At 37.6% G+C, this 22,215-nt stretch overlaps 1 protein-coding gene across 4 annotated transcripts in view; it reads right to left on the bottom strand.

Moving 5' to 3' along the window:
• The window catches only part of LRGUK (leucine rich repeats and guanylate kinase domain containing), a 109,269-nt gene that overhangs the window by 5,702 nt on the left and 81,352 nt on the right, over window positions 1-22,215 (bottom strand). For 3 of the 4 annotated variants that reach the window (XR_011438239.1, XM_001498102.5, XM_070265828.1), the window contains 3 exons: window positions 8,232-8,320; window positions 6,265-6,387; window positions 135-286 (listed from right to left, as the gene is read on the bottom strand). Coding sequence is in view for 3 of the 4 variants with exons in the window: in XM_001498102.5 (XP_001498152.2) it covers window positions 135-286; window positions 6,265-6,387; window positions 8,232-8,320 (364 nt within the window). In the remaining variant the exon portion in view is untranslated. Of the gene's footprint in view, window positions 1-134; window positions 287-6,264; window positions 6,388-8,231; window positions 8,321-9,935; window positions 10,178-22,215 lie in introns of those variants that run through there. The other variant, XM_070265829.1, reaches the window with a different exon arrangement.

Below are 22,215 nucleotides of genomic sequence, written 5' to 3'. Positions count from 1 at the left end.
ACCTCAAAGGAGAGATTCAGACTGAAAACATTCATTTAACTAAAAAAATCAGGAACAGTCAGAAAAACAATGGGAAATAGATATGATATTAATATTAATATTTATATGAGAATCATACGTAAAACAACTCAAACCTTTTAGGTCCTGATCCGTCACTCTATAACTTGTTCTTGATCCTGGGCGTGAACGACTCCTGCCCTCTGGAGGCTGAAAAGGCAATTCTTTTGACCACAGACAGGACTGAAGTAATGCAGAATATTTCCTGATGACAGGGAAATCCATGCCGCTGTAAAACGAAGAATGAATGATATCTTTGAGATGAAAAACTAACAGCCATATGACCTCTGCCTCCAACCTCTTTGGGCCACCTTTATCAAGTCACGTCAGTGGTCTGTGAACATGCTTTCAATAGCATCTACGGTAAGAGCTATGTAGCAGCCGACATATTAAGTACTTTACCTTATAGCATAAACTTCTCATCCATTATACAAACATAACTAAATATTCACTAAAAGCAAGGCATCGTGATAGGTACTGGAGTATGAAACAAGATGAACAAGGCAAAGATCCTAATTCCTAGGACTTTAGAATCAAGTGCAATTTACATACGGCAGTTCCTACTATTTCAAGGATAGAGAAAACGAAAGCGTGTTAGGGGCCTGATCTGGACCACACATTGAGCACACACGATGCCAGTTTTGGGGACTGATTTTGTTCCCCTTTTTAGAACAGAGTTAGGGTGTGATCTGGGTGCCTGAAGTCTCTGTGTCTGGGCCAGCGCACTTCCTACCACTAGGCTGCTCTCCTTTGAGATCCACCTGCTTCCTGGTTCCCTCGCAGGGGAGGAAGCTCCACGGGGGAGCTCATCCTGCAGAACGCAATGAATAGCTGAGCTTTGTTCACAGCAAGATTAAACGTTATTCCTCATATTTATTAATTAGTCTTTCTCCCATCTTTTGTGAACTGTTTGTCTTTTCCTCATTCATCTTTTGAGGATCTTAGTGTTTTGCATATTAATTTGTGTGAACTCTTTATATATTGAATGTTAACTCTTTGGTTGTATTTTATATAGCTTGCTGTTTTCCTTTTAAGTTTGTTTTGGGCCATGAGAAACTTAAAATGTTTATATAATCAAAATATATTCATCTTTTCTTCTGTGACTTTTCTTATTTCTCTAAAAACATTTCATTAACATTTTAATCAGCCTACTATCTACATATAGTTAAAACTAAGTCATATGATACAGAAGAGCTTATAATAAAAAGCATCAATCACCCAAGTTTGACTTTCCTAACAGCCAACCATTTTTAACTGTCTGATTTTTAGATATTCTGACAATAATCTTATTTCCAAATAATATGTCACTGACTTTTATTGACCTATTGGTTTTAAGCATATAGCTGATAGATATGGACTTCTGCTATGATCGGAAAGGATTTAGCTCTATTTTTCTCCCCCCAAACAGTTCTTTCACTATTTTCAGTTCCTCCATCTGTCAGATCTACGTCTTCATGTATCATATTTAAAAACCTCCATTTCTTGTTCCATCAATGACAGATGATCTATATTGAGTTTCCACCTCCACCTCCTAAACTTTGTCATTAGAGCTCTACTTTTCACTGTCAAGGTTGATTATGTTATGTTTTGTATTCATGGTTATGTCTTTTCATGATTTAGCCGAAGGTTGACTAAAAATGTTGAAAATTAATAGATTTTTGTTTACTACAGAGCCTAGTGTTTGGCTGTGATTTTACCTTCTTCTCTGCAGTTCCAATGTAATGATTCCTATCTCAGCAAAGATGTATGTTTCTAGGATGAAGTTCAAGTTGACCGCCACTTGTTCACACTCCACATTTAGCTTAAGATCATATTTGGCAGTAGCAAAGGCTGATGCAAATTGCATCTATTCAAGATAAAGCCTGTCATTTAACTGAGGGTGTCTATGTCCACCAGGATGATATTAGGACCATAGCAGAGATGAAAAAGGTAGAAGCAAATCTTAATGTGATGTCTCCAGGAGTTCAGAGCTTTATCACTGGAAACACAGTCCAATTAGCTATCTGGGCCTGTCCTTAAGCCAGGATGAAATGTAGTGGGCAGTGTAGGCCTACTAAGGGGACATGTCCAGTGTGAGGCCCCTCACATTGTCTGTATTATGTTTGAATGGTAAGCAGAGGCTGCAGCATTTGGTGGGTAATGCGTGGCTGGAATCCAGAATAAGCCCTCCTGGAAAGTTCCCAAACTGTGAGCATGGACACCTGCCTCCTGCTGGACCTGAGCTTCCTAGCAACCACAGCTAGGGCTAGATGGTACCAAAGTTCCCAGGCAGAGATAGTCCAGGATGGGGCAATCTCCCTGTCCCCAGGAGTTCTGCTTAGAAGTTTTGACTACTTGTTATCAACTGATAGAGAAGTCTAATTGCTTACCTTAAGGAGGGGATCCCTCTTAACAGCTTGGACTGAGTTCTTGATTCTGTCTTCTTTCTGCTAGACCACAGCTTTTGGAACTCCCTCACAGTATGCTGGCCTCCTTCAGGTTGAGCACCCAAGCTCCTAGAAGACTTTGCTTCCCAGTCTCTTGCTCTCACATAAGGTAACTGAGCTTGTCCAAAAAGCACTTTCTAGAGAAGTATAAACTGAGAACAATACTGCCAACATCTAGATTTTCCAGACTGAACAACCCTTTCCTCTACCCTTCACAGTGGAAAAGTGCCATTACTAACCCATGCTTGGGACCTTCTCTCTAGAAGTATAACTAGACTGAGTCTTTTCCCCCTAAATACGCCTTAGATGTGTTGATGTTTTATAGGCTAGATATTTTATTCCAAAGTATAGAAACATAAAGATGTTCTTCTCTCTTTTAGTGAAAAACATAATAACCTATAGATTTTATGACTAAGTCTCTAAAGTGATATAAATACAGTATGCTGAAGGAAACACAGAAAGAAAATGGCAAGAAAAATTGCACTGGAATTTTAATACATATTGCACTAGTTTGCTAGGGTTGCTGTAACAAAGTACTGTGAACTAAGTGGTTGAAATGTATCTTCTCTCAGCTCTGGAGTCTAAAAGTCTGGATCAGTGTGTCAGCAGGATTGGTTCCTTCTAAGGGCTGTGCGGGAGCATCTGTTCGGGGCCTCTCCTCTAGCTTCTATGGTTTGCTGGCCATCTTTGGCGTTCCTTGGCTTCTGCATCACCCCAAGCTTTCTCCCTGTGTGTGTGTCTGTGTCCAAATTCCCCCTTTTTATATGAACACAATCATATGGGATTAGGGGTTCGCCCTAATCCAGCATGAACTCATCTTAAGCTATCGAATTACATCTGCAACAACCTTATTTCTAAAGGTCACACTCCGAGGTACTGGGGGTTAGGACTCCAACATATGAATTTGAGGGCAGGGCACATAATTCAACCCATAACACTTATGTTTTGGTCTCTTATTTTTGGAAAAGAATACTTCCTCATTTAAAACACACACCAAAAAGGGATCACAGAGCAAGTTCTGCCTTTCAACAATTACTTTTCCTTTGTATCAAAGAAAGTATTAGACGAAAATGCTTTGAAAGTCAGAAGTCAAAAAGTGGTGGAGTTGAAAGATACATGTATTACCATATGTGAAGGGTCAGACTTGAGTGACAGATCTGACCTACCCTTTCCACTGTGGGAACAGATGATGTATAAATCCATTGCAGCCTATTAAGATTCTTTTGTTTTTCTTCTGTTATGCACTGAATGTTTGTGTCCCCTCCCCAAAATTCATATGTTGAAATCCTAACCTCCAATATGATGGTATAAGGAGGTAGGACCTTTGGGAGGTGATTAGGTCAGGAGGTGAAGCCCACGAATAGGATTAGTGCCCTTATAAGAACAGACACAAGACAGCTTGCTTCCTCTGTTTCCCCCCATGTGAGGACACAACAAGAAGACAGCCATCTGCAAACCAGGAAGAGGACCCTTATCAGAACCCGACCGTGCTGGCCCCCTGATCTCAGACTTCTCAGCCTCCTGCACTGTGAGAAATAATTGTCTGTTGGTTGTGCCCCGCAGTCTACAGTAATTTGCTACAGCAGCCTGAACTGACTAAGACATTCTCTTTTTCACTGGATTCCCATCAACCCACCTTACTGTACTAAAAATTTAGAGCTTTAATAAATCCTCAGTGACGCACAGTTTCAACATGGTCACAGAAAGCGAATTAACTAAGTATAATGCTAGAGTCTCTAGCATCTAGTGAAGCGTGCAGACTTGGGGGGACTATTTGGAGGGCACGGTTATTTTTCATCATCAAATTTATGAACGGAAGCTCAAAGTGTTACAACAATAAAACTCAGAAATGAAGGAAAGCATTACTCATTTCTTAAATTCTCCTTCTCATTATGATACATCACCCTCATAAAATATCCCTTTGCTGTGGCAAACTTTTAAAATAACTTTTTAAAGTTATGTTAATAATTCAAAAATTATAAACTGCTCATTGTTGAAAATACAGAGAAGAACAAAATTTTAAAAAATTGGCCATAATCCCATTACTAGAAGATAGTAACTGATAATATTTTGGGGTATTTCTTTTCAGTGTTTTTTTATTTTCTATACATAGAGCTGAATATTTTTAAACTTACATTATGCTGAATATACATTTGCATTTGACTCTTAACACATTATTTTATTATAGGCATTGATTAGTATTTAACTGTAATTTATCCAGAATTTGTTTTAATATATAGAGTGATATGATAAACTTAATTTTATCTAAAGGACCATTTTTTCCCCATTTATTGAATACTTCATCATATTCTCAAGGATTTTTAATAGCTTTTTGAGGATATTAAAATAAAAAATATGTATCCTGTGCAGACAATTTAAAAGTTACAGAAGAAGATAAAGAAGAAAATAAAAATAACTGATAATTCTAGATCAATAGCTGCTGTTAACGTTTTAGTGTACTCCCTTCCAGTCACATTTCTTCTCTATTACGTTTCCATGCACTCAGACACTCCAGAGAGACTGCCAAGCCCACAGACCCCTTCGATGACTTCTTTACTTGGTTCTCTGTCACAGCTTTGGCCACAGACAATTAGATAAAGGATGAGTGCTTGACATAGGGGCAACCAATCTATAGACCCGCCTGCTACATATGAGGGCCCTGATTGGAGGTCTCTATCCAAGAGTGGCACTTCTTAGTAGATGGCGATTGACTCAACCAGCCAGATCTTTGCTTGGGAGTTTGGATTCAAGACCTACAGAGAGATGGTCAATTGTAGTGGCAGGCAAAGCTGAGGTAGAAACAGAATGCAGCAGAATGCGTGCAAAAGCCAAGCACTTAAACCAGTGTTGGAGGGTCTGCTGTGGTCCCTATGGGGTCCTCAACTTACACACCTGCAGACTTTGAGCCACACTTTGATGTGTTAAGCACTGGGACCCTGAAATGGCCTTTTATATAGTGGACATCAGCAGGTAAACATTTTGAAATATAGCATTGTACTAATCAGAGATGTTAACTGAAAATTACAGACACCAATGCTGGCCAACTTGAATATTAAAAAGGCAGTTATTGAAAAGCTATTAGGCAGGGCCCGCCCTGTGATCCAGTGGTTAAGTTCGCTGGCTCCGCTTTGGCGGCCCAGGGTTCAGATCCTGGGCGCAGACATGATACCGCTTGTCAGGACACATTGAGGCAACATCCCACATACCACAACTAGAGGGACCCACAACTGGAATATACAGCTATTTACTGGGGGGAACTTGGGGAGAAAAGTAGGAAAAAAAAAAAAAGAAGATTAGCAACAGTTGTTGGCTCAGGTGCCAATCTTTAGAAAGAAGAAAAGAAAAGCTATTAGGTAGTTTATAGACAATGGAAAACCAGAGAACTTGGCTTAAAAACTGGGCAGAACCAAGGTGAGCTAGGTGCCAAGAACAAAGATGAGTCACAATACAGAAAGAGGTTGGTAGATCATCGTTGTCTGCACTGCACAATGGATTCTTGATTCTTCCCCGACTGGTGACTTAAATGATCTCTAACTGCCCCTGTGTCTTTGTGTCACTCCCTCAAGATTCAAAGTCTCAGAGAGAAGCTTCCAGTTTTATGAACCTACGTTACATACCTGTGCTCTCCCTAGAGAGCCAGGATCTACTGCCTTTGAATTCCACGGTGGGAGGTGGGGCCTTGCTTTCCAGTTTTCGGATTTCTCTGAAGCTAGGGATGAGCGCCACGATCTTAACTAACCAGCAGAAAACAGCCAACTCCATCCAGAAAAACTCAACTCACCTCTTTTCAGGATATGGTCGAAAGGCAGTTTTAAAATAATCTTCACAAAGTTCAAAATCTTTCTGTACTTCTAAAGCTGTAAAATAACGTGGACTATTGATGTTGGGTGTTGGTACTGAACCCCTGAAATTGGAAAAAAAAATCCAAAGAAATTTGTAATGGTATCAAGCATACACACATATAATACCTAAATACTGACCATTACATCCCTCGTAAATGCAAATGCCAATAAAATCTACTTGGAATAATATAACGTATCCACTCATAAATGTCCATGTCACTGCTTGTCTCAGACACTGGCATTATCACATTCTAATTTGTAGATTAAGCAAATTTGTATTGTTGAAGCAAATTTGTATTGTTGTGAATATTCCTTATCCATTAAGCCATAAATATAGGCAAATTCTCTTCCTACTGATTAGTACATATTCTATTGTAAATCCTAGTCACATTTGTTATGTGAGATCCAGCAATATATCAACTGTTATAAAATTGAAATAGACATTTTCCAATTTTGTTTATAACCTAATGCTTTGAAATGACACCAGAATAAAATATTTCTAAAAATTCTAATATTATACTCCCAACTGAACTCTAGTATAAAATGTTATTTTTTTGTCTATACTAGCCTGTTTCCCCAGAGTGACCAGAAAGAATCATTAACCATTTTTAGTGAATAAATCCTACTGCTCTTCACCCCAGACATGCTAAATAGAGCTGCTATGTGCAAAATAGTCCAATTGTATATAAATGCATGCAAATTCAAGGCAACTATCTGCCCTAGTTCAACCATTTGGAGCTCATATTTAAAACTATTTAGCGTCTCTGTCCACAGTGTTTCAATAGGCATTGCCGTTCTGTGGGTCAGAGGTCACACAGGCCCTGGCTTTAGCTGCTCTGGAGGACACTGCTTCTCTCCTGGCCACCACCATCCCAATCCCACAATAGAACTTTGTAGATACCACACAGCCTGTCTTTTGAGTCAGACTATCCAAAGATAGCCAAAGATAGCCAAAGATGTGAAGAAAATTAATCACACTTTTTTTGATATATATTAGACAAATAGACGAAACAATTTTATTTATATTGGTTAAAGATTTTCAACAGATAGCTTAAAATTACAGACAATAAAAAGATCTGAAATTGAAAAAACCATTTAAACAGCTCTTTTATTCTGCTTCCTCAAATCACTGCACTCTAAAATAATGCAATAATTAATGTCTAGTCAATGCTCTTAATAACTTTCTGAAAACAGGGGCCTCACTTTATTACTCAAACTTTCTAAAAGGTCACAAAGAATTCAGAATACTGAAGCCTGTAACATTAATAAGAAAATAAACCGCAAACATTTCATAAACGTCCTGTGACCTGGTTAATTGATTCTGAGTAAATTTCAAAGCCTAAATGTGTCTCTTCATATGTAATAATTAATAGGACAATAATTATTATAGGCACTAATATCTATAAAGCCTTTACTATGCAGAAAGGACAAAATGAAACATTTCATATTAAGGACTAAGAATTCATGGATTAATAAAGATACAATGGTCCCCACCCTTATGGAATTTAAAGGTTAAAATGGAAAGGAGACATTCAACAAATGATCCCACAAATCATTAATTACTGTTGTTTTGAGATTCATGACACACAAGTACAGGATAAAAAAAAAACAGAATACGATTAACCTTCAGTTATAAACAGCCTTACCGGAGGCTGATACTAATATTCAGACACCACCAGAAATATCATCATCAGTTTCTAGTAGCTGTGAGCATATTATGCCTTTAAAAATATACACAAACGAAAGGGAAATACAACTTCTAGAACTAGATTTACTAGTTCACTGGGTCCATTTTAGTACAGAGGTCCCTGTCTATGTTGATTGTTTAGGATTCGTTTGGTATATTTGGATGCTAGAACAGCAATCTAAAGATGCCCAGGTATAACTAAATGTGACAAATCACTACCTTTGAAATAGGAGTGTGTGATGAGGAGGTGTCTTTCCTCTTAGGGCCTTCCGGGCTGTCTCATACTGTCTCTCCATGGAATCTCTTTCCTAGGCAAGAAATAGGATCAGAAAATTACACTGATGTCAAAATTACATCAGATAATTAAAATAGCTATAATTATTCTCTTCTTACTAGAGATTGTCAAATATGTGGAAAGAAAAAGGGGGGAAAAGATAAGCCTAAAAAACAATTGATATTTGTTCAGTGGGAAGAAAAAAAAAACTTTATAAATCAAATCAAAAGATTGTTATGACGGCTGCCATTTAATATATAAACTTTATTTGACAATATGGCTTTTTTTTTTTTTTGAGGAAGGTTAGCCCTGAGCTAACATCTGCCACCAATCCTCCTCTTTTTGCTGAAGAAGATTGGCCCTGAGCTAACATCTGTGCCCATCTTCCTCCACTTTATATGTGGGACACCTACCACAGCATGGCATGCCAAGTGGTGCGCAGGTCCGCATCTGGAATCCGAACTGGTGAACCCTGGGCTGCCCAAGCGGAGCCTGCAAATGTAACTGCTGCACCACTGGGCTGGCTCCACAATTTTTTACTAACAGTTCATGTTTATATTTTTTACCTTTCAATGAGAGTCTCTCTTAAGGATACAGATTATTATTGTCTTTTTAGTCTTTCCAGATCTTAGCACACATAGTAACTAACTGACTGACTATATCCAACAACCTTCAGCTATGATCCTGAAACAGGACAAATTGGGAAGTCTTTCTTCCGAATTTCACCAGCATCACCGTCACCATCACTGAATACTTAGTGAGCATTTGCTAGGGATACAAAAACATAAAAGACACAGTCTTTGAATTCAAAAGGTTTATAAGCTGGTGGCAAAAGGGGATTAAAGAAGATGGAGGAAAAAAACCACAAGATCGTGTATGCTGTTTTATAAACAGTACCACATGTGTTTACACAGATTATCAGATGGAGTATGACCTGTTTAGCAACTGTCCATGTGGTGGATTTCCTCAGTTTAAGCAAACCTAATATATACAATTCTTAATTTACTGAAACGATAAATTAGCAAGTGTTTATTTGTTTTACATAAAAGTCTATCATTTCTAAAGGGATTTATAATAACACTTATTCAAACAGCAATAAAATACATTTTAAAATACACTAATCTTTGCGTGCAGTAACTTAACCTGAGATAAACCTGACTTTTTATTTTAATGTCATTACCAGGCCCCTCTCTAAGTTGACATTCACCTAAAATTGCATAGGAAATAATAACAAACAAGCATGCAAGTGAAAGGATCAACATCATCCCTGTGGTGGTAGGCCCACAGCTCCAGGCTAACCACTGTTTTAGCCGTGAAGACTAACATAGTTTCAAGTGTTTGCATGTCTACTGGGGGAATTTTTTAAGAATCAATTTTTAAGGATTAAGTTGATATGATTCTAAAAACATTTTTGCTTTACAAAAACTTTTCTGCAGGAGTGGCTCGGCTCTGCGGTGATGCCAAGATGGACACAGTGAGCAACTCTGGGAAACAAGTCGCATCCCAGAGACCAGAAGTCCCTTTGGTCACTCCTGTATCCTTAGCACACAGCACACAGGCCTTAGCACAAAGCAGGGGCTCAATAAATACTTTTAATGTACAACCGTGTAAATTGGGGGGTAATAAAGAGTGAATAACATATACCATTCTTTATAATCTGCCTTAGAATTAGCTGTCAACTGTTGCTAGCTTGAGAAGTGCTAGTTCAAGCTTTTGAAATTGTTCTTTAGAAACCAGGACACATGAGCGCTAACATGTGGCTTCACTGAACACAGGCTCTCAGGTGGACATTTGATGGCTGAGACCATTTTATCGTTTGCTTGACCATTAGCTCTGTGGTTCTGTGTAAGCAGGATGAGGAGAAAATAGCTGTTGGGTGGCAGGGAGGGGTCTGCAATAGGACAAGAAAGGAAGACAGGAACGAACACTATGTAAATTTCACCATTTAAAAACTGTATGTTTAAATAACTCCATAAACATCTAATTTTTCATATTCATATAAAATTACTTATATCGACCAAATGTGCTGTCCTACTCTCATGTTAATTTGTTATTACTTTTGCTCAAATCACTCTGTACTAGCACACACATTTACTATTGTGATTTCACTTTACATCATCCTTATTTTTTTCCTATATTGATGTTTGATTTAAATTACATCACGATTGGGAAGATGACAGTGGTGGTGGAAGCATAGTTTTTGGATCTTCCAGAATCCCCACATAAAAATAGACATAGCAACTAAATAGCCACATCAAAAACATATCAAAACATTTACAACCAACCAGGTGGCAAGGTATCTCCTCAAACCCTAAAATACAGGTGACGCCTTAATAGTGACATACCTGCACAATATCCCTGTCTGTGCAAGAGGAAACTGAAGGAAGCAACAGAGTGACTAAAAGACCTGAGAACAGGAGAACCTCCAAAAGGATTAGCTAAAAAGTATTTACTGGAAAGCAAAGCAGGACAATTTAGGAAACACACTGAAACATAGAGGGTGTTGTTCCCACCCTAACAGTGGGTAAGCATAAGGGGTTCATGGTAAGTTCTGAAGGAGCTAAATCAACTGTGAATTCTTGAAAGTGACCCACTGGGGCTCCCTTGTGAGACAGGGCCCCACAATAAGGAAAAAGCTGATGGGATGGGATGAAAACCAATTAGGACAGGATCAACAGAGACAAAGGAAACTGCAAGTCTACACCTAAGTGGGGAGGGGAACATAGCCAGGAAATCGCAGGAGGGAAGCTGCCATATAGGTGAACACTATTTGAAAAAAGCATGTTGCCTTCTACAAACTGAGAAAACTAATTTCACATAAAAATTAAAAATTTTCTAGTCAAATTCCACGCAAAGTTATTATAAGAAAAAAGAGAAAGAGGAGCAGAGGAACACCTCAACAGACAATGAATGCTTGCTCATAGAGCAGATAAAATCTGTAATCTACTGTTTTGAAATAAATTAAACAACATTAAGAAATGACATAAACATCAAGGAACAAATAAATTACAATTTTACAAACTTATAAATGAGGTGACAGAACTCAGGAAAGAATTAGAAATATAAGGAAAAAAATCACTTCAGAAATGAAAACTAAACTAGAAGGAATACCAGAGTGAAGAAACACAACAAATAATGCCTTAAGAGAAATAGAAAATGAACAGAGGAAAATTTTTAAACTCGAAAAGAAACAAAGAAAGACGTAAAAAGATTCAAGAGAAAATGACAAATAAATAAGATAAACAAAGAAGATCCAACTTACAAACAATGAGTCCTTGACAAAGTAATCCAAAACAAGGAAACAGGATGGTTGATAAAAACTACAATCTAAGTATAAAAAGTATATCAGCCTCTTACCAACAGGCAAGAATTCAGGAAATATTGCTCCCATAGCCCTTTCTTTTTCTAGCAGAGAATAAGCTTAGACAAGAAAACAACTAGAGAGACACTGAGGTAAGGTCTAATGACGAATATTAAGTATGTACATATTTGAGAGCTAAGACAAAATGAGAGTTAAAGGGAGAGAGTATATAATGACTATATGCTCTGATAGTGTAGCTATAGTGCAACCATAAATAATGAGCAGAGAACATTTGCAAAAAAATCTTTTTAACTGTTTTCAGTTTTTATAATGAGTGCTGGTAGTATTAGTACTGTTATTCTGAGACTCTTCTGTGTTTAATGTGGATAAAACATGAGAATTTAATGAGATATTATAATTCTATCCTCCCCTACATCTTTGAGGATCAGAATTCTCAGTGTGAAAGAAATAAAATAGGGAAGAAGTTAAGTAAAAATCCTGAAGTCTTGAATCTGAATTGGAAATATTAATGTGAACTCAAAAAATATTTTATCCAACCATAGAAAAGCCCTAGAAACAAGGACCACCCCAACAGCAATAAGCATACCTAGCAAACACAATGTGTTCTTGTACTACCATCTCCCACTTAAAGCAACCAAGGCTTCTTGGAGAAAAGATTGATTCCAGGTCTGGGACAGTTACTGAACAAAAGAGCATAGAATATCTTGTCATACCAGATAGATGGGTATCAAAGACCACATGGGTCATGTTAAAAGGACACAGGAGCCAACTCGAAGAGGCCCTCACTGGCCAAAGCTAGGATAATTTATTTTTTTATTTTATTTTTTTGCTGAGGAAGATTAGCCCTGAGCTAACATCTGTTGACAATCTTCCTCCACTTTATATGTGAGTCGCTGTCACAGCATGACTTGACTAGTGGTGTAGGTCCATGCCCAGGATCCAAACCCACAAACCTGGGCCCCTGAAGTGGGGCACACTGACTAAACCACTATGCCATGGGACCAGCCTCCAAAGGTAGGATAATTTGAGTTTCAACAAGGATAAAAAATGCAGCAGGTGGATACCCTTCAATATGCATAAATCAATATGCATAAATGCAAAATTGACATGCATAAATCATAACGATGATAAATGATATTTGAAAATTAGTCACCTTCAGAGAATAATAGGAAACCAATTTATTACCTTGAAAAAAGCATTTAGACTGCTGATCCAATACGAACTGTACCACATGGTAACCAGGTGGTAGATGAGAGAAGCATCTCTTTATAGTATTATTCCAGCTAATAAACATGGTGCTGAACACCAAGCAGTAAAAATGCGCCTGTGTAGAAGAAAGCATTTTTCTTTTGAAGTCAAAATAGACAGTTCTGAGCTGGGCAATCTTGGACAATCTCCTTGAGCTGACCCACCTCACAGTATTGAAAGGAAACAGTGCTTGGTAGACGTAGGTGCCCAATATGTTGTCACCACAGGCCCGCTTTCTCTGTGGCTGTCATACATTTGGGTACTTTATAGGATTGCATGGCCTTATCTGTTACACACACACTTGCTAAACTGGCTTTCAATGAATGAATTGGCCATTCAGCAATTTTTTTCTGGAGATGTGGCTTTCAGTGACTTAGCCTGCTTCAGGAGTAAGGGTGTCCCCAACAGAGGCTGGAGGAGCTGGTTGAAGAAACAAATCTTACTCAAGTTCAGAAAATCAAGCTTCTCCTAGGAGGCAAAGATAGAGTCATAACAATTCCGGAGCAAAAAATCCTCAGAAAGCCGGCATGGCCTTCAGTAGATTTTCTAGGGAACCAACCATGCAAAAGGGGGTCAGGCGATAGACTGATATTCTGACAAGCAAAACACAGGAACTTAGATTTCTGTAACCAACGGTACAGTTGTTTTTCTTGTTTCATTATAGTTGTTTTATTTAATTTATATAACAATATTGTTATTGTATAAATAAAACCTCTCACTGGATAGTGTTTGTTAGACATTTTTTACAGCAGTAAGAAAAAAGCTGTACATTTTCATCATTCAAACCTAAAAAGGAAACTGTAAGTGATGAAGCAGTAAGGCTGATTAAAGTTGTATTTATAGTTCTCCAAGAATGTTTTAGAGATGTTCAAATTAATGTGCTTTGGGAGTTATTTGGAAAAGTAAATAGTATTTAAAATATGAAGAGAGAAGTCGTAAAGCAACAAAGGATTGCATAAGCAAGGAATGAGAAAATGAGTAGATTGAATAGTTTATGAAATTATTTAAATTCATATTAAATTACAGCCATATTCATACAGAGCATTTTATATTCATGAACTATTGGAGTCATAAGCAAGAAAAGTGGTATTAGCTGATTTTTTCAGACTTGAAGAGCAAAGAATAATACTCTTGGACATTTCTTCCTAAGAAGGACAAGTCAGTTGGGTCCTAGAGTAAATCCCTAGTGACTTTAGCGAGGAGAAAGAAAAACAGCTGTCAGTGTGTTAGGAGTCAGTGATATACTGAGGGTCTCCACGCTCCATGAGCCCATTTTCTACTCAAAGAAAGAAGGCAGTAGTAGAAGGGCTAGAGATACCCTGACCTCACCCTGCCAATGAGAGGAGACCAGACGGGGTCACTACTTACCACACGTTCCATAAGGGCAGGGATCAGGTCCACCTTGTTCTAGCATCTGGAACAGTGTCTGGTCAGCAAATACCTGCCCTCTACTGAAAAGCAAATCCAGATCCTACATACGTGGTAGAATTCAACAAATACAGGATGGATAGATAGATGAACGAGTGAGAGGAAAGGAAGGGGAAAGGAGAGGGGAAGAGGGGAAGAGGGGAAGGGATAGGAAGGGAGGGAAGGAAGCCTTCTGCATATGGGCGCGGAGAGGATGGCTATGAGAGCAAAGGTCCTTCCTAGGCTTGCTAAACTAGCAAAGACAATGAACTCATCCTGCAATAAACTAGCACACAGACCACGGACACTACTCCTTTCACACATGGCCACAATTCCCTTAGCTCATTATTTCACTTTTCTCAGTAGGATAGTAATATGGGTCTCAGACCTTAACAATTCCCGCCCTAATCTGTTCTATTTCTTGATCTAGATTCCTCACTCTCTTCAGATTCTTCAGATTGATCATCTAGTTGGACCTTTGTCTGACTTTGGTTTCAGCATCACCCTTGTACCCCCCGCACTACAGACAGCCCTTGGTTTTTCAAGCTGCAGCCTGTAGGAAACCCTACCCAAGCCCAGAATGGTTAAGTAACCTACTGAGGCTTGTACAGCTAATGAACAGACAAACGACACTCATTGCACTACACCAGGTGCCCTCCTCCACTCCACAATTGCCAGCATCCCTCAAGCCCCTTGAGATTCTTTTACCTTCTTCTTCCTCCACACCCCCACCCCAAACAATAAGCACTCTCTTGACTTTTACAGTAACCATTTCTTTATAGTTTTATCACCTAAACTTGCATCCCTAAATATTATGGTTTAGTATTGCCTGTTTTTAAATTATATATTAACAGAACCATATAGGATGTATTCTTTTGAATCAAGAACTCTTTGAATCAGCTGCATGTTTGTGAGATACATCCATGGAGCAAGTTAGTCCATTTTCAATACCCACACATCTTTGATCACATGAAAATTTAAAATTGTGTCTGGCCATTCTGCTGCTGATGGACATTTGAGTTTCCGGTTTAGGACCACTATGAACAACGCTACTACAAACATTCCTTACATATCTCTTGGTGCCCATGGCCTCATCTTTCTGTTGGGTATACACTCAGGAATACCACTGCTGAAGCACAGTATGTTCAATTGCCTGTTCAACTTAGTAAATGATGCCCAACTACTTTCTAAAGTGTATGAATTGAACCCCTACCAGTTGTCTTCCAAGAATTCCCATTGCTCTGCATCTTAACAGTCAGTTCATCATTTTAGTACTTTTAATCTATGTCTAGTGGTATCCCATTGTGGTTATAGTTTGCATTTTCCTGATAGTGAGGTTGAATCTCTCTTCATATGATTATTGGCTATCTAGATCTTATCTTTTGTGAAGGTTTTTCTATAAATTATCTGGTTTTTTTCTTAATAATTTGTAGAAGTTCTTTTTTCTGGATACCAGCACTTTTTCAGTTATACTTAATTGTAAATATCTTCTCCTTTTCTCTGGTTTGCCTTTTTCTCTCTTTAGTGTTGTTTTTTTATTAACAGAAGTTCTTATTTTTAATGTACCTCAATGTTATAAATTTTTCCTTTGTAATTAGTGCTTTCTGCATTACATTTAAGAAATCTTCCCCCAGTTCAAAGTCATAAACATATTCTCTCATATTATCTTCTAGAATTATGATTTCATACTGCTCAGCAGTGCCACTCTCTTCATAAATCATCTTTCCACATGTGCTTGAGTCTGTTTGGGGGCGCTTATTCAGTCTTTTAAGTTATTTTTGTGCCCATACTAGTATTTCCATATAAATATTAAAATCCACATCAATTTCAAAATCAAATAACAAAATAAAAATTTTCAATATCAAAATACAATCAATTTCCACAAAAAATTTATGGAGATTTTGACTGGATTATACTGAATCTGTAGATCTATTTGGGGAGGGCTGACATTTGTAAAATATTGAGTCTTGCAATTTATGAATGTGGTCTATTCCTCCACTTATTTAGGTTTTCAATTTTTCTAAATAATATGTTTTATGTTTTTCTAGGCACAGATATTACACATCTTTCATTAGATTTATTCTTAAATATTTGATATTTTTGAATGCTATTCAGAATATATTTTTAAAATTTTAAATGTTTAAAATTATTGCTATAGTATAAAGATCCAATTTACTTTTGTATATTGATATCGTATCTAATAACCTTGACAAATGCACTTATTAACTGTTCCAAAAATTTATACCAATTATTTCTTTTTTTAAAGATTGGCACTTGAGCTAACATCTGTTGCCAATATTCATTTTTTTTTTCTTCTTCTCCCTGAAGCCCCCCAGTACATAGTTGTATATTCTAGTTGTAGGTCCTTCTGGCTCTGCTATGTGGGATGCTATTGTCTTAGTCCCACAATACTGTCAAAAGTGTCAGTTCAGCCCCTCAGCCATGCCTACCTCAATTGGCAAAGGTCTGGAGGGAAAAGTGGCCTCCAGTACCAGGCTCACCTCTCAGGATCATCTTTCATCCCTAATTCCTGACCAGATAGTTTTTCACTCTTCTGTTTGCTTTCCAATACCTTCAGGAAGGTTTTTCTTTCATTCTTTTTGGTCCAGCTTTTCTAGTTGTACTCAGCAGGAAGGCTAGTCCAAATTACCAAGTCTGCCTTTATTGGAAGTAGAAATTACCTTTCATAAATCTGAAGGTTCTTAATGTTACAGGGATGTTGATGATGCTCCAAAGGAGAGTTGCTGTTCTTGAACATAAAGGAGTACACCTGGCGGCCTGAACGCTTTCTCTCTTCCCTGCTAACCATTATCACCATAACAACAACTAACATTTGTTTTGTGGTCAATAATTTACAAATAAATTTCATATGCATTTGATACAATAACATTGTAAGGAAGGTATTATTAGCTCCACTTTACAGAAGAGGAAATGACATTTCATAACAGATAAGCAACTCCTATAAGACTATCCAGTAGGTAGCAAGGCTGTCACACGAACCCTGAGTCAGTGCATTTCCTCTCAGGTCAAGGAACCAACAGCTAAATGTAGATAGAAGCAAGCACAGACTAAAAATACACACAGAATCAAACACACACATAAATATACACTTACCCAATTGGTTATGACATGTGTATACGTGACTACCATGGAATAAGACTGGTCTCCGTAAGACACACACAAAACTAGCCTTGTTATTTTGTAATCACATCTTGACAGACATATAGTTATAAACTATGCACAAAGAAAGAGTGGAACTTTAGAATAGAGGGATTAGACTGAAAGATCTTTTGTACACAATGAACTCGGGGTAGGTGTGAGTGGAGGAGAATGCAGTCTTTGATGAAAGTGGGAGGAGTGCTCCAGAGAAACAAAATCAAAAAAAGCACTGACGATGGGAATTTCCACTTTGTCCATCACTGTCAAATGGCTGTCTTGATAGTTTCCAAAGGTAAATACGAACACTTGAAACCCATAGTTAAGATACCAAAAAAAGCCCCAAAATTTCTACTTTTTTTGGACAATGTAAGACACAGATTTTTGACAGAGGAAGCTGTAATTATTTTCTTCCATTCACTAAAAAGTTTCAAAACTACATGAAAATTTATGTTGGGAAAGTAAAATGAGGAAAGTAACATCTTCTCCTAAGGGTTGCAATGAGTAGTACAGGAGATAATTTACATGAAAGCCCTTTTCAGATGATAAATGCTGCACAAAGCCCATATAGGTTCTCTCACATAACATTGCACCATCTCACTAAGGCTTCTGTTGTGATGATCTTAAAAAGGTATGTTGCTCATTTTGCAGTATTATAACAGCTATGCAAAATGTTAATAACCTATGAAATATCATAAAATTTGATAAATAGTTTCAAAATAGCATTGAATTCATAATCTTTAAAAGGAAATGAGGCACCAAAAATAATCTTAGGCGAATTCAGCCTATATCCATGACAGTAGCAATTTAGTATTCCATTTGCACTAATTTTTTTTTTGTATTAATGTTATGATAGATTACAACCTTGTGAGATTTCAGTTGTACATTATTGTTAGCCATGTTGTGGGTACACCTATTCCCCCTTTGTGCCCTCCCCCCACCCCCTCTTTTCCCTGGTAACCACCGATCAGATGTCCTTGTCAATATGTTAACTTCCACCTATGAGTGGAGTCATATAGAGTTCGTCTTTCTCTGACTGGCTTATTTCGCTTAACATAATACCCTCGAGGTCCATCCACGTTGCTGCGAATGGGCCAATTTTGTCTTTTTTTATGGCTGAGTAGTATTCCATTGTGTATATATACCATATCTTCTTTATCCAGTCATCAGTTTCTGGGCATGTAGGTTGGTTCCACGTCTTGGCTATTGTAAATAATGCTGCGATGAACATAGGGGTGCAAGGGACTCTTGGGATTTCTGATTTCAGGTTCTTAGGATAGATACCCAGTAATGGGATGGCTGGGTCATAGGGTATTTCTATTTTTAACTTTTTGAGAAATCTCCATACCGTTTTCCATAGTGGCTGTACCAGTTTGCATTCCCACCAACAGTGTATGAGGGTTCCTTTTTCTCCACAACCTCTCCAACATTTGTCGCTCTTGGTTTTGGATGTTTTTGCCAATCTAACGGGTGTAAGGTGATATCTTAGTGTAGTTTTGATTTGCATTTCCCTGATGATTAGCAATGATGAACACCTTTTCATGTGTCTATTGGCCATATTTATATCTTCTTTTGAGAAATATCTGTTCATGTCCTCTGCCCATTTTTTGATCGGGTTGTTTGTTTTTTTGTTGTTAAGCAGTGTGAGTTCTTTGTATATTATGGAGATTAACCCTTTGTCGGATAAGTGGCTTGTAAATATTTTTTCCCAATTAGTGAGCTGTTTTTTTGTTTCAATCCTGTTTTCCCTTGCCTTGAAGAAGCTCTTTAGTCTGATGAAGTCCCATTTGTTTATTCTTTCTATTGTTTCCCTCAACTGAGGAGTTATAGTGTCCGAAAAGATTCTTTTGAAACTGATGTCAAAGAGTGTACTGCCTATATTCTCTTCTAGAAGACTTATTGTTTCTGGCCTAATCTTTAGGTCTTTGATCCATTTTGAGTTTATTTTGGTGTGTGGTGAAAAAGAATGGTCAATTTTCAATCTTTTGCATGTGGCTGTCCAGTTTTCCCAGCACCATTTGTTGAAGAGACTTTCTTTTCTCCATTGTAGGCCCTCAGCTCCTTTGTCGAAGATTAGCTGTCCATAGATGTGTGGTTTTATCTCTGGGCTTTCAATTCTGTTCCATTGATCTGTGGACCTGTTTTTGTACCAGTACCATGCTGTTTTGATCACTGTAGCTTTGTAGTATGTTTTGAAATCGGGGATTGTGATTCCGCCGGCTTTGTTTTTCTTGCTCAGGATTGCTTTAGGAATTCGCGGTCTTTTGTTGCCCCATATGAATTTTAGGATTCTTTGTTCAATTTCTGTGAAGAATGTTCTTGGGATTCTGATTGGGATAGCATTGAATCTGTAGATTGCTTTAGGTAGTATGGACATTTTAACTATGTTTATTCTTCCAATCCATGTGCATGGAATGTCTTTCCATCTCTTTATGTCATCGTCAATTTCTTTCAAGAAAGTCTTGTAGTTTTCATTGTATAGATCCTTCACTTCCTTGGTTAAGTTTATCCCAAGGTATTTTATTCTTTTCGTTGCGATTGTGAATGGTATTGAGTTCTTGAGTTCTTTTTCTGTTAGTTCATTGTTAGTGTATAGAAATGCTACTGATTTATGTATGTTGATTTTATACCCTGCTACTTTGCTGTAGTTGTTGATTATTTCTAATAGTTTTTCTATGGATTCTTTGGGGTTTTCTATATATAAGATCATGTCGTCTGCAAACAGCGAGAGTTTTACTTCTTCATTACCTATTTGGACTCCTTTTATTTCTTTTTCCTGCCAAATTGCTCTGGCCAACACCTGCAGTACTATGTTGAATAGGAGTGGGCACCCTTGCCTTGTTCCTGTCCTCAGAGGGATGGCTTTCAGTTTTTGTCCATTGAGTATGATGTTGGCTGTGGGTTTGTCATATATGGCCTTTATTATGTTGAGGTACTTTCCTTCTATACCCATTTTATTGAGGGTTTTTATCATAAATGGGTGTTGGATCTTGTCGAATGCTTTCTCTGCATCTATTGAGATGATCATGTGGTTTTTGTTTTTCATTGTGTTGATGTAGTGTATCACATTGATTGACTTGCAGATGTTGAACCATCCCTGTATCCCTGGTATAAATCCCACTTGATCCTGGTGTATAATCTTTTTGATGTATTGCTGTATTTGGTTTGCCAGAATTTTGTTAAGGATTTTTGCATCTATATTCATCAGTGATATCGGCCTGTAGTTCTCCTTCTTTGTGTTGTCCTTGTCAGGTTTGGGGATCAGAGTGATGTTGGCTTCATAGAATGTGTTAGGGAGTACTCCATCTTCCTTAATTTTCTGGAATAGTTTGAGAAGAATAGGTATTAAGTCTTCTTTGAATGTTTGGTAGAATTCTCCAGAGAAGCCGTCTGGTCCTGGACTCTTATTTTTGGGGAGGTTTTTGATTACCGTTTCTATTTCCTTACTTGTGATTGGCCTATTCAGATTCTCCATTTCTTCCTGATTCAGTTTGGGGAGGTTGTAGGAGTCTAGGAAGTTGTCCATTTCTTCCAGGTTGTTCAATTTGTTGGCATATAGTTTTTCATAGTATTCTCTTATGATCCCTTGTATTTCATTGGTATCTGTTGCGATTTCTCCTCTCTCATTCCTAATTTTATTTATTTGAGATTTCTCTCTTCTTTTCTTGGTGAGTCAGGCTAAAGGTTTGTCGATTTTGTTAATTTTTTCGAAGAACCAACTCTTTGTTTCATTGATCCTTTCTACTGTCTTTTTTGTTTCAATATCATTTATTTCTGCTCTTATTTTTATTATTTCCCTCCTTCTACTGACTCTGGGCTTTGTTTGTTCTTCTTTTTCTAGTTCTGTTAGGTGTCGTTTGAGGTTGCTTATGTGAGCTTTTTCTTGTTTAGTGAGGTGAGCCTGTATTGCGATGAATTTCCCTCTTAGGACTGCTTTTGCTGCATCCCAAATGATTTGGTATGTTGTGTTCTCATTTTCATTTGTCTCCAGATAATATTTGATTTCTTCTTTAATTTCTTCAATAATCCATTGTTTGTTCAGAAGCGTGTTGTTTAGTCTCCACATTTTTGCACCTTTCTCTGCTTTTTTCTTGTAGTTGATTTCTAGTTTCATAGCATTATGATCAGAAAAGATGCTTGATATTATTTCAACTCTCTTGTATTTATGGATGTTTGCTTTGTTTCCCAAAATATGGTCAATCCTTGAGAATGTTCCATGTGCACTTGAGAAGAATGTGTAACCTGCTGTTTTTGGATGAAGTGTTCTATATATATCTATTAAGTCCATCTGGTCTAATTTTTCATTTAATTCTATTATTTCCTTGTTGATTTTCTGTCTGGATGTTCTGTCCATTGGTGTTAATGGTGTGTTGAGGTCCCCTACTATTATTGTATTCTTGTTGATGTCTTCTTTTAGTTCTGTTAAGAGTTGCTTTACAAATTTTGGTGCTCCTGTGTTGGGTGCGTATATATTTATAAGTGTTATGTCTTCTCGGTGGAGAGTCCCTTTTATCATTATATACTGTCCCTCTTTGTCTTTCTTTATCTGTTTTGCTTTGAAGTCTACCTTGTCTGATATTAGAATAGCGACACCTGCTTTCTTTTGTTCATTATTAGCTTGGAGTATTGTTCTCCATCCCTTCACTCTGAGTCTGTGTTTGTCTTTGGGGTTGAGGTGTGTTTCCTGGAGGCAGCATATTGTTGGGTCTTGTTCTTTGATCCATCCTGCCACTCTGTGTCTTTTGATTGGGGGGTTCAATCCATTTACATTTAGAGTGATCATTGAGATGTGGGGG

The sequence above is a fragment of the Equus caballus genome, chromosome 4 (assembly GCF_041296265.1).
Source record: "Equus caballus isolate H_3958 breed thoroughbred chromosome 4, TB-T2T, whole genome shotgun sequence".
Lineage (NCBI taxonomy): Eukaryota > Metazoa > Chordata > Mammalia > Perissodactyla > Equidae > Equus > Equus caballus.
The sequence above is the reverse complement of the archived record's forward strand: the minus strand, read 5'-3'. Positions and strand labels throughout refer to the sequence as shown.